Source organism: Ranitomeya variabilis, chromosome 5 (assembly GCF_051348905.1).
Source record: "Ranitomeya variabilis isolate aRanVar5 chromosome 5, aRanVar5.hap1, whole genome shotgun sequence".
Taxonomy (NCBI): Eukaryota; Metazoa; Chordata; class Amphibia; order Anura; family Dendrobatidae; genus Ranitomeya; species Ranitomeya variabilis.
This window is the reverse complement of record NC_135236.1, coordinates 417,389,134-417,402,901: the sequence shown is the minus strand read 5'-3', so window position 1 is coordinate 417,402,901 and position 13,768 is coordinate 417,389,134. Positions and strand designations below refer to the sequence as shown.

Here is a 13,768-nt window from a genome sequence, read left to right as displayed (position 1 = left end):
ATGTCGATCCGTTCCGCTGACAAGGACACTGGAGGCGGCTGCAGCCCGGACCACGGTTCCTCCTCGGCAGCCTCCGGATGCGGCTTCGCTCTCCATGGCTCCTCCTCCGCTGGTTCCGAGGTCGGGTTTGGTAGATTCAGCTCCTTCACCGGCGGTGGACGCGAGTCTGCCTCTGATGGGTAAGGGCAGGCCGGGATCACCTCGCTGTTGTTCGGGCACTTGCTGCTCATCGTCGCTATCGGGCATTCGGAGGCAACGCATGCAACTGGCTCCGCCATTTCTCCGAGGTCGGGCTTCTCCATCACCCGCTTCCCGCCGTTGCAAATCAGGGGGTTGTCCTCTGCTTTGGGGCAGGTCATCTCTTTGCAGCCAGAAGCGCAGGGGGCGGTATCCATTTCTCGCGCCATTCTGGTAGTCTCCTCCCATAGCACGCCCTCCTTCTTCTCCGAAGTAGCAATGGCGGCAGCTTTTGGCGGGAACTTCTCTTGGTCAATGGTAGCACACAGTCTTTGCAATAAAGTACAGTTCAAGCACAACAAATCACAGTCTCTAAGGCACACATGACCTGATTCTTCAGGCTTAAGTAGATCCTGTTCGTGACGCCAAGTTGCGGAGCGCCCCCACACCGCCGCAGGGCCGAGGGGTACCCGGAGCCGGGCCTCTGGGTCTCAGTCCTGGGGTTGTCACGGTGGCTAGACCCGGTCCGTGGCCCTGTCTGTCAGTGGGGGACGTCCGGTGCAATAAGTGGTGTTGTAACGGTGCAGTTGTGGGGTGCAGGTCGCGGTAAATAACGAGGACACCAGGTTGCAGTCTCTTTACCTCTTTACTGGAGATCTCTGAGTCCTCAGTCCAGAATACGGTTCACCAGGCTGCGCAAGTCCGGCCGGTCCAATGGCACTTCCAGAGTTCTCTTCACAGGTGGAAATCGGTGCCTTCCTTCTTAGCGCTATGTGTTGTAGTCCTCCCCTGCTGTGCTTACGGAAAGTACCCCACAACTGTTGTGTCTGTTTCTTAAGTTCCCTCACAACTCGATTAAATGATGTTCTTCTAATCGTCCGTCCCTCCCTGATGTTACGGTTAGAACGGCACCCGTTTGTCGGGTAGGCCTGGAGTTCTTCCGGGACCCTAGAGACGCCCCTCTCCCGCAATTGCCTCCCAAGACTTCATAGGTGATATGTGTTAGACAGCCCGCCTTAAACTGACTGTCCTGCCGCTGTTTAGAGTATTGCTTGAAGCTGAATGTTATAATACTCCCTCGGCGTTCCGGCCACCGGTAGTGCGCCTCAGTAGGGTGTTGCTTCGGTCTTACAGCACGACCCCTACTGGTATTCTCCTATTGCTTGATCTCGTTTCTCACTCAGCACAATCTATCTCGCTTCTAGTCCTTTCTTAGGGCACCGCCGCTATTCTGAGCAGGCACGGTCCCGTTACGTTCTTTCCAATGCCAAGCCTCTGCCAGGATCCCACCCCTGGCAGAGACCCTACTGTCTCTTCCTCCACAACACCCTCTGCCACTGAGTGTTGCTTCGTCCAATCCAGTCAGCTTTCTGATCTAACTTCCTGCCTGACCCCCGGTTTACCCACTATGGTGGGGAGTGGCCTAATGAATAGCACCCTTAGCTCCCCCCGGAGGCCCTGCTGTGAAATGTATTGGTGTCTGTGATACCTGGTCAGATGAACTCCTTCAGTGCCATCGAACGCACCATGGCTCCCCATAGTGGCGGAGCCACAGTACTGCAACGACCAGGACTCTGGGGCGCTGCACTCCCCCCTGGTTAAACACAGTACTCCGGGACTGGGAAGAAAACAACAATACAAGTTAGCAAAAAGACATACAATTTTGTTGAGTGCAAAACAATAAGTATACTTGAACAGGCTTCCCTTTATGGGAGGTGAGGACACTTTAACGTTACAAACATAATTAAATATCATAGCAACATGCTATAATTAGCTTTTCTTACCCAACCGGGTATTCTACTAAGTGCAAACATTATTAACCAATAATTTAACTTTGCCTTTAAGGATACACACTCTTAATCCGCTAAAGACCTTCCTATAATCACATTATAAGGTATTTTAACTTTTCATTCTCCTACTTTGAATCTGCAGGACCGCCTGTCCCTATGGCACCAGACCTACTGCCTCTCCTTTCTTTTACAGGACCGCCCCGTTCAGCCAGGGCCTACTGCCTTTCTCTACTATACATGGTATAGACATAACATTCCTTTCAATTAGAGAACATGGAGCCGGCTCTTCTTGGCTCCTATTAGGACTCACTCACTAACCCCTACGGGTCCACTTTCTGTCCTTAGTAACACATTTCTAACTTTCTATGGGGACTCAGGGTTTACCTTCTATCCTCACCTTCATTATTACTTTCTTACTTTCACTTAAGCAGAACTCTAAATCTACCCCTACGGGCTTTCTGCATCTTTCCTTTTAAAGAACATTATCTAGGTTTCACATCTTAAACAAGTTGAACGCACATCACTTTCCTATATGCAAAACAGTTACATTTCTTCCAGAGCATCATCATCAGTATTTCTTCACATTTAACCAGTAAAACACATTTAACTTTTCTCATTCCAACATTACCATGGCATTACTGTTCTAAAACAGTATCTCTCGTAAGTACGCTGTTGGACATCCCCTTTAAAAGAGGATCAAGTCTTTCTGAGGTAGCTCGTCTTCTCAGCCTACCAGTCTTTGTTCAGCAAAGGTTCCAGAACGGTATCTTCGCAAAGAGTCTTTAAACAAAACCAGTAGGAAGCGCCTTTAATAAGGTGCAAACTATTTACAAGAAAGTTTGGATCATGCACTGTTCATGATTTCTCAGTTTGTAAAACTTGTGCAAACTTGTGGAAAAACAAACAATAAGGATCCCGGGTCAACTAAGGGATCCGTAAAGAGTTAACCCTGGACGGGTTTAGCAGCAACAATCAGGAACAGTAACTATTTACATTTTCAGGTTTCCGAGGTTTATTCTTATTCAGGTGGCCTTGGCTCCTGGGCCCCGTCCACGGTGGCACGGATTCCAGCGGCAAGCCCCGCAGGGGCCACCAGGTCACTCGGTGTCTGGATTTGAAGATTAACCCGGCGGGCAAGCTCGGGAGCTACCACAAAGCGCACAGTGGAGACAGTAACAAGATCCGGCAACTCTGGACCAACCGTAGTTGGGGCCACAGGTGAGACTCTCTCAGACTCACATCGCTGTACCTTCCGGGCACGCCATCCTTGCGCATTCTGGTGACGGGTGTACGTCACCTGATCTCCCTCCCGTAGTGACTCGCCTTCCCGATCACAGCAGGGAGTTTCCACGTCGTAGCCAGCAACGAAGATGCCAGTAGGTAGACCCGACTCCCAAATGGAGCCCCATCCTTTCTTGGGGTGGAAGGCAGACACAATTCCTCGTCTTACCACATCCATTCCACCATATATCAACTTCTTGCTTTGCAGTTCCCGTTTTTCAACTTCGTTGCGCTGCCCCCAGTGCTGGAGCACGCATTGTTTGTACTGGTCCCAGGTAAGTATCGCAATAGTGAGACCGTCCACTGGAACCCCATCCTGCTCGACCCAGGGGGTATCCCACCGAAACATCACTCCACTTGGGTCCATTTCTATGGGCTCTCCCCACTTAGTTGGTAATGGCGGTAACAACTCCCCCATCGTGCTGGGGGTGAGGACCGCCCGCTCAATTGTGAACGAGGAGTTACTGTTGCGGGGGGGGTCGGTCACGGGAGCGGGAGCGGGCATGGAGGCAGGGGTGTCTTTCATACCTGCGCCCGATGTGGTTTCACCGATGTCGATCCGTTCCGCTGACAAGGACACTGGAGGCGGCTGCAGCCCGGACCACGGTTCCTCCTCGGCAGCCTCCGGATGCGGCTTCGCTCTCCATGGCTCCTCCTCCGCTGGTTCCGAGGTCGGGTTTGGTAGATTCAGCTCCTTCACCGGCGGTGGACGCGAGTCTGCCTCTGATGGGTAAGGGCAGGCCGGGATCACCTCGCTGTTGTTCGGGCACTTGCTGCTCATCGTCGCTATCGGGCATTCGGAGGCAACGCATGCAACTGGCTCCGCCATTTCTCCGAGGTCGGGCTTCTCCATCACCCGCTTCCCGCCGTTGCAAATCAGGGGGTTGTCCTCTGCTTTGGGGCAGGTCATCTCTTTGCAGCCAGAAGCGCAGGGGGCGGTATCCATTTCTCACGCCATTCTGGTAGTCTCCTCCCATAGCACGCCCTCCTTCTTCTCCGAAGTAGCAATGGCGGCAGCTTTTGGCGGGAACTTCTCTTGGTCAATGGTAGCACACAGTCTTTGCAATAAAGTACAGTTCAAGCACAACAAATCACAGTCTCTAAGGCACACATGACCTGATTCTTCAGGCTTAAGTAGATCCTGTTCGTGACGCCAAGTTGCGGAGCGCCCCCACACCGCCGCAGGGCCGAGGGGTACCCGGAGCCGGGCCTCTGGGTCTCAGTCCTGGGGTTGTCACGGTGGCTAGACCCGGTCCGTGGCCCTGTCTGTCAGTGGGGGACGTCCGGTGCAATAAGTGGTGTTGTAACGGTGCAGTTGTGGGGTGCAGGTCGCGGTAAATAACGAGGACACCAGGTTGCAGTCTCTTTACCTCTTTACTGGAGATCTCTGAGTCCTCAGTCCAGAATACGGTTCACCAGGCTGCGCAAGTCCGGCCGGTCCAATGGCACTTCCAGAGTTCTCTTCACAGGTGGAAATCGGTGCCTTCCTTCTTAGCGCTATGTGTTGTAGTCCTCCCCTGCTGTGCTTACGGAAAGTACCCCACAACTGTTGTGTCTGTTTCTTAAGTTCCCTCACAACTCGATTAAATGATGTTCTTCTAATCGTCCGTCCCTCCCTGATGTTACGGTTAGAACGGCACCCGTTTGTCGGGTAGGCCTGGAGTTCTTCCGGGACCCTAGAGACGCCCCTCTCCCGCAATTGCCTCCCAAGACTTCATAGGTGATATGTGTTAGACAGCCCGCCTTAAACTGACTGTCCTGCCGCTGTTTAGAGTATTGCTTGAAGCTGAATGTTATAATACTCCCTCGGCGTTCCGGCCACCGGTAGTGCGCCTCAGTAGGGTGTTGCTTCGGTCTTACAGCACGACCCCTACTGGTATTCTCCTATTGCTTGATCTCGTTTCTCACTCAGCACAATCTATCTCGCTTCTAGTCCTTTCTTAGGGCACCGCCGCTATTCTGAGCAGGCACGGTCCCGTTACGTTCTTTCCAATGCCAAGCCTCTGCCAGGATCCCACCCCTGGCAGAGACCCTACTGTCTCTTCCTCCACAACACCCTCTGCCACTGAGTGTTGCTTCGTCCAATCCAGTCAGCTTTCTGATCTAACTTCCTGCCTGACCCCCGGTTTACCCACTATGGTGGGGAGTGGCCTAATGAATAGCACCCTTAGCTCCCCCCGGAGGCCCTGCTGTGAAATGTATTGGTGTCTGTGATACCTGGTCAGATGAACTCCTTCAGTGCCATCGAACGCACCATGGCTCCCCATAGTGGCGGAGCCACAGTACTGCAACGACCAGGACTCTGGGGCGCTGCACTTCCACAACAAGATCATTAATATAAGGCATACAGGTAGGACTATTGTAACATTTCTATCACCTGTATGCCCATATTAATAGGTCATATACGTCCCGGGGGTGACAGATTCCCTTTAACATAATACTTGTTACATTGCACAAAAGACTGTCATGCTTTTGAGCCAATGACCTAAAGCTGATCTATCATCATTTTGTGCTTCCCCAAGTATGGTGACAGGTTCACTCTTCAATGACCCAGAGTGGCACACAAAATCTTGTGCTGTTGGATAATAGGAGCAATCAGAGAGTGCAGTAGGATAGTGGTACTAGTATTAGCTAGTAGTAGTTGTATGGTAGTGAGTTCAGTGCTTTCCTGAGAAGGGACCCCCACCGCACCTTGTCCCTATAATGTGTTGCATTTACAAGAGTGTACAGAAATAATATTCCCTTAAAATGGACAGTGCGTAACCTAGCAAGGACAAGTGGTGCCACAAGATGTGATTTCTGGGAAGTGCAGCTGAAGGTGCTTTATTACAACCCCAAAGGAAGAAAGTCCCCGGCATGTGCAGAACATATGACGTCTAGGTATAAATACTTCCTACTGTGTGACTTTATCCAGTATTATTTGAATGGCAAATGCCCCAGGAATACGCGTAGTGAGACGTAGACTTCCTTGTGCGGCAGGTCAGACACAATGCTGCGGTAGAGCTGCCTCTTCAGCATCAGCAGCACTCAGCCTGATCAGTCTGAGTCAGTGCATTACATCTACCATAGCCTGCTGGTTATATGAGCCGCACAGCTCCCTGGCTTCACAGTCACACACACTGTCTGGGATGGGAACTGCAATATATAAGCTTTCCAGCAAAATCAAAGTCCAGGTCAAGAAGAGCAAAACCTCAGGTAGGTGTCCAGATGAGTGTGGGTCGTACAATAAGATGCTAGAAGAAGAATGATAACACCACCAATGGGGTCACAGCTAATCCCTGCGTGTTACTATCGGGGTGCTGTCTGATTTATCGATTCCCTCAATAGTAGATGTTCTGATGGCATAGTGTAGTGTGGTAGTTACTGGGCTGGCGATCTAGAAGGGAAGTCATGTTATATATGTTCTCTCCATACGCTGTAATGTACTCTTCATCATGTTGGGCTCCATTTAAACCATCACAAACATGTATGTAGGATGTCTACTCATTGCTTTGTATCCAGTGTCCCCAAATAATGCGAGGGATGCTTTGATGTGCTGTTACCCCGCAACTAATTGCATGTCGGCTTCTATGAATATTAAAGGCTGGAGTAAACTTTTAGGAAATGGGAATATTAATGACATAGAAGGAATATGCAGAATCATCCCTGCCATATTTCTGTGTATCCCATAGTCTTACATATTTGTTGTATTCAATATAGAGCAACGCATGGTTGGAAATGAATTATTCACGAGAAACAAAATATTACTTAGTACATGCTTACTGTATTTCCTGATGTCATTCATTATGGCGAATCCTGAATATGTACCTGGTAAGCAGTTTTCTGAGCTATTAACCCAGCACATATGTGACTTATATACAATACCTACTGTAGTTTTAAACATATCATTATTGAAAAATAGAATATTTTATATGCCCAATTTATTAATATTTTATTTATTATACTTTGCTAATATAGTGCTATCATATTCCACAGCACTTTATAGACATCAGCACTGTTCCCAGGGGGGTTACCATCTAAATTTCCTATCAGTATGTCTTTGGAGTGTGGGGGAAACCGGAGGAAACCCACGCAAACACGTGGAGAACATACAGTACAAACTCCTTGCAGATGTTGTCCTTGGTGGGTTTTGAACCAAGGACCCCAGTTCTGCAAGGCTGCAGTGTTAACCACTGAGCCACCATGCTGCCTTACAGTGCTGCATTGTTGGTGAGGGTCTACCTAGCTTTAAGATGGGAAGCCAAGGAGCTAGGCCTTGTAGAAGTGTCAACATACTACTTAGCCAGTTCCAACGGATAACAAAGAGGATGACTACTTTTTTTGTGTCTGTTTATTTGTGTCTGGCACAATAATGGCATGAGCACATGCACAAACCGAGTTTGCCAGCACACAAACTTCCTGAGGCTTCATGTCGTGGACCAGTAGACACTGAGCTACCAGTGCATAGTGTAGTCTACCCTTGTGGTCTTGTTGCTAGATGTCATTGCTATCACGTAGGGGAGCACAATATTACTGCTTGAGTTTCCAACTAGAAAACATTACACGATTCATTGAAGTCAGTGGTTTTCAATTGTCTTCGGTGGATATGATCACAGAAAAGAGGCTGATGACAGTTATAAGGGACAGCGCATTTAGGATATCTACAGCAATGTCTGTGTTTATCCCAGTAGTCGTGTTCTTTCCACCATTCTGACTTGGATGAGTGCATTCATTGGTTCCGTATAAACATTGTCTGAATTTTGTGTGAACAAAATTGCATGCAGAGATTACACAGGGACATTCCAGATGGTGGAAGAAGCTATGTGGTAGGTGATCCCATCACAACTGGTCTAGACGTGTAGTTTCTGTGCCAGCAATTTCTTGTCTCCTGTGGTTATACAGTCTCGTGTTAGAACCAGTTGACTCACCTGTACATGTAGATACACTGGATTATTATCAGATGTTTATTAGCAAGCAGCAGGGAAACACGGCTCTTTAGCTACTAACATGAAGCATACATCCAACAGCGGCCACAGGCTGTGACATCTGTCCACCATAGGGGTCTATTGCAAAATACATTTAGACTGCTTGATATACTTCTTTTTGAGGTGGCTTTCTGTGTAAGAAATCTCATCATTATGCACTCTCGTATACATTTAAATAGATACTATGCATTAGCAAACTGGTCACCTGGAAGCCAAAAGGACACACTTCTGACCTCCATCTAGTGCAGTGGTCCCCAACTTTTCTTGCCTTGAGAGCAACATTTCGCCGTCCCACAGTAGTGACACACGGAGCGCCCCAATTATGTCAAAGCTTCCCCAGAGAAAGCACACCAAAAACTTGTGTCCCCGTCCCTTATAGACAGTATATGTACATGCAATGGTTCCTACTCAAGCCCATTTAGTATTCTCGCATCAAGCACTCTGCCACCACACTAGCGCTTCAAACACCCCTCTAACTGGCAGTTTCAGCCTATCTCTGGCTTACCATATGTATCTCTTCATCATATTTTCTCTTCTGTGAAGGACTCCTCAGAAAAATATATATTTGTTACCTGGAATGGTTTTTTAAAAGTATATATCAGAAATTTGTATCAACTTCTATTGTGGGGATTCCAAAAATGGATAGTAATAAATGGTCTTCTACTATAACTACATTGTAACACTAATTTCAGATTAGAAGTTTGCTTCCAGCCTAAAATGTGAGATCTACAAAATTATTGGAAGCAAAGTTATACCTAATTAGGACCCCCCATGCTAGTGGTTGTTCACGTCATGACATTTCTGCATCTGGAGACAAATAGGCAAAATAAAGCTGGCCATCCACATTAGATGGCTGTTGACCATCTAATTGACAAACCATTTGGCCATCAGCCATCTAAACTGACACTTCTGTTCTCTATGAGAAAGCCACCAACTGACACATCGGCCGGCGGCTTGTCTTAGGGAAAACATCTCTATTCGTCATCAGTGGGCTGGTGCCCCATACATATTTGACCGTCAGTGGAGCGCGTCAATATCAGCGGCGTCAGCCAACTTTAATGTGTATGGGGGCTTTAAGGTACAAACAAATAGCTGCATTGTACATATCCAGATTTGCTCTTGAGCACTTGAGGAGTCAAGGTAGACTACAGTTGCTCTACCTTTTTTGGTCCAAGAGCCACATTGTTGCATTGCAACACTCTAGGGTCTCAGAAAAAAGTGTAAAAAGGGGTATTCCAAACTGACAATATATGACAGTAATATATGATAATTCGGGGAGACTTTCACCAACTTGAAGAATAGGGTTTCCCTGCTCACTTGATGCTAGAGGAAAGGAGTTGATGACTAAACAAGACCACAGCTATCTCCATGTAGATATCTGTCACATAAGCAGCTAAGCGTTACACATCCATCAAACTATGACAGAGAGAGACACTTTCAGGCACAAATTTGTTTTTTTCTCTGTAGTTCTGAATGGAGAGTACCGTAATTCCAAATATGAGGGTTCTAAAGAAGTCTATTGCCACACAAAAAGACATTGCAGGCCTCGTGTGGCCCCCGGGCTGCAGATTGTACACCCCTGCATGAGAGGAAATGTTTAGCCTTCTGATGGCCACCCAAATAAGCCATGATTGTTGGGAAAGGACTCTCCCCCAACTCAATTAGACCTGTGTCACAGAATGCCTTCCATAACATACAAAATAACCACATAGTGAACCGGCTAATAAACAAGGAATATTCTAAAGCAGATACACATACCTGTCCTGTCATCTATCTACACAGGGTTGGAAAACAGCACAATATGGTGGTTAGATGTGTGCACATGTCCAGGTTATTCCTGCCACTGTGCTGTATATTTGTGTACCAAGATAGAAGTGGCTTTGTTTATAAAGGGAAGTAAGCGGTTAGATAAGTACACCCTTTAAGTCAAGATCTGCCACATTGTATAACGATAGCCTTCTTTACTTTGTCGTTCTTCCTGTGTTATATAATCTAGTAGCACAATCGCTACTGGATTCAATATAGAATCTGTTCAGAAAAAATAATTTTAAGGTAATGGCTAAAAAATTTAATTTTGTGGCTCATTTACATGGATGATTTAAGGTTGTGAATGAGCAACAATTACGTATATTCATGTTGTTCGGCATTTGCTTTCTGGCCTGTTTACACAGGCTGACAAGCAATGATAGGGATAGAAAGATAGCTAATACCGTTGTTATGTCCCAAAGTACAGTGTCATGTTATCAGCAAGACATCGCCTGTTTGTATGGAGTGATGTGCTGTCGATAATGATTCTTTTTTATGCATATAGAAAAATAAAAACACCTCGGAGGCAAGTGTTTTGCTCTTTTGTGGGGTGATTTGTTGTGAATTCCGTTCTGGAGCTCCCTCCTGTGGTTGCTAATGGTATTTTTGTGAGTTCTGCCCTTGGGCTCCCTCTGGTGGTTTCGAGTGGAACTGCTGCTCCTTTAGGTGGCTGTAGCAGCTGCCTTCACTAATCGCCTTGCCTGGGTTTGTTATTTAAACCTGCTCTGGGCTTTAGTTCATGCCAGCTGTCAATGTTCTTGGTTGGATTTGGTTCTCTCCTTGGATTTCTCATATGGCCTGTCCTTGTCAGCAAAAGATAATTTTTTGCTAGTCCTTGTTTGTCCATTTGTTTTGGACTTTATTGCTCTGCAAATATGTCTCTTTTTGTCCAGCTTGTCACTATGTCATATTCAGGCTAGCTGGAAGCTCTGGGAAGCAGATTTGCCCCTCCACACCGTGAGTCGGTGTGGAGTTCATTTTTGTAAACTCTGCGTGGATTTTGTAGTTTCTAATACTGACCGCACAGTATCCTTTTCTCTCTGTCTATCAAGTTTAGTATTGGCCTCCTTTGCTGAAACCTGATTTCATTTCTGTGTACGTCATTTCCCTCTCCACTCACAGTCAATATTTGTGGGGGGCTATCTTTCCTTTTGGGGTTTTCTCTGAGGCAAGATAGCTTTCTATTTCCTTCTTTAGGGGTAGTTAGTTCTTAGGCTGTGAAGAGGTGTCTAGGGAGAGTCAGGAACATCCCACGGCTATTACTAGTGTTGTTGTTAAGATTAGGGACTGCGGTCAGTAGAGATACCACCTTCTCAGAGCTCGTCCCATGTTGCGTTTTAGCCACCAGGTCATATCAGTGCGGCCTCTTAACCACCAGGTCATAACAGTGATTGCTGGTGCAGTCTAAAATATAAACCAAGCCATAACTCGTAAACGCAAGCTATCAACATACATATCATAATCTGCATTAAGAATACAAAATGGGAATCTTGCAATTTTCACACTGACCACTGGGGCTCTTTTAGACTATAACTTCCTACTGTTTCAGGAAACAACACATGTACATAGCCACAATGGTCAGACTACTATCTTTTGTATTAAAGTGTCTAATGAGCGTGTGCAAAGGTCAATGTGAAGAGAGTGGTTATATCAATTATTGTGATTGTTGGAACCTGTGTTATCAACTTTTTCTAGAGGTGTTATTTGTAATTATAACCCTGCTTCTGATGATAAGGAAACTGCTGTAAAATCTTCCTGAAAGAACAGGACTTGTGTGTCTATAAAAAAAAACAGTGGCCAGTGTAAAAATTGCAAGATTACTCATTTTGTTTAAAAAGAAAAAAACATATGAAAGGAAAAAATAAATTACCAATTAATCTAAAAATTGGATTTAAACATTAAACATTAGATCATTTTTTGATGATAGTTTTTATTTAAGATAAGTCTTATCCAGGATCCATTTGGACATTTAGTATTATGTAAAATTGGACTTGGAATGGAATGTTTTTAGTCCGTTGTACATGAAAACTAGGGTGATTCTGTGGCAGTGATACTTATATTTTTATACATGTATTGAATTGTTTATACCCATGAAACCCATTTTCGCTTCATGTATTTAAAAGTGCTTAACGTTTCTTACATCTTCTTGACTATTTCAGATTGTAAATACACATGCCACTCTCATTGCCAAGGACAGGTGCAATTAAATTGTGAGCCGAATGGAAAATTAATGGAATGTTTACCTGCGTACGACACATTGGACCACTCCAATAACAATGATAAGGTAATTGTTTTATTGTATAAAAAGCTGTACATGTATTGCCAAGCACATTTTTTTTTATTTTCCCAAAAGTTGCTGGTTTGTGATGCTCATGCTTTTCTCTCTTTAGTTTGCTTGTATATACATGTATGCAGACCATCCAAACAATTAGAGTATATATATATATATTTGTATGCGTGCCCTAATTGATTGGTGCTATATACTGTGTGTATATATATATTTTTTTTTATTTATTTTTTTTTGCATGGATATACAGTTAGGTCCATATATATTTGGACAGAGACAACCTTTTTCTAATTTTGGTTATAGACATTACCACAATTAATTTTAAACAAAACAATTCAGATGCAGTTGAAGTTCAGACTTTCAGCTTTCATTTGAGGGTATCCACATTAAAATTGGATGAAGGGTTTAGGAGCTTCCGCTCCATAACATGTGCCACCCTGTTTTTAAAGGGACCAAAAGTAATTGGACAATTGACTCCAAGGCTATTTCATGGACAGGTGTGGGTAATCCCTTCGTTATGTCATTCTGAATTAAGCAGATAAAAGGCCTGGAGTTGATTTGAGGTGTGGTGCTTGCATTTGGAAGGTTTTGCTGTGAAGTAAACATGCGGTCAAAGGAGCTCTCCATGCAGGTGAAGCAAGCCATCCTTAAGCTGCGAAAACAGAGAAAAAACCCATCTGAAAAATTGCTACAATATTAGGAGTGGCAAAATCTACAGTTTGGTACATCCTGAGACAGAAAGAAAGCACTGGTGAACTCATCAATGCAAAAAGACTTGGGCGCCCACGGAAGACAACAGTGGTGGGTGATCGCAGAATAATCTCCATGGTGAAGAGAAACCCCTTCACAACAGCCAACCAAGTGAACAACACTCTCCCGGAGGTCGGCGTATCAATATCCAAATCTACCATAAAGAGAAGACTGCATGAAAGTAAATACAGAGGGTTCACTGCACGGTGCAAGCCACTCATAAGCATCAAGAATAAAAAGGCTAGACTGGACTTTGCTAAAAAAAAATCTAAAAAAGCCAGCACAGTTCTGGAAGAACATTCTTTGGACAGATGAAACCAAGATCAAGCTCTACCAGAATGATGGAAACAGAAAAGTATGGCGAAGGCGTGGTACAGCTCATAATCCAAAGCATACCACATCATCTGTAAAACACGGCGGAGGCAGTGTGATGGCTTGGGCATGCATGGCTGCCAGTGGCACTGGGTCACTAGTGTTTATTGATGATGTGACACAGGACAGAAGCAGCCGAATGAATTCTGAGGTATTCAGAGCCATACTGTGTGCTCAGATCCAGCCAAATGCAGCCAAACTGATTGGTCGTCGTTTCATACTACAGATGGACAATGACCCAAAACATAAAGCCAAAGCAACCCAGGAGTTTATTAAAGCAAAGAAGTGGAATATTCTTGAATGGCCAAGTCAGTCACCTGATCTCAACCCAATTGAGCATG

At 45.6% G+C, this 13,768-nt stretch overlaps 1 protein-coding gene across 2 annotated transcripts in view; it reads left to right on the top strand.

Annotated features, from left to right (window-relative positions):
• RASSF3 (Ras association domain family member 3) overlaps positions 1 to 13,768 on the top strand; it is a 246,331-nt gene that overhangs the window by 105,890 nt on the left and 126,673 nt on the right. For both annotated transcript variants that reach the window (XM_077265208.1, XM_077265209.1), the window contains exon 2: positions 12,178 to 12,302. In XM_077265208.1, the coding sequence (XP_077121323.1) occupies positions 12,178 to 12,302 (125 nt within the window). The remainder of the gene's footprint in view (positions 1 to 12,177; positions 12,303 to 13,768) is intronic.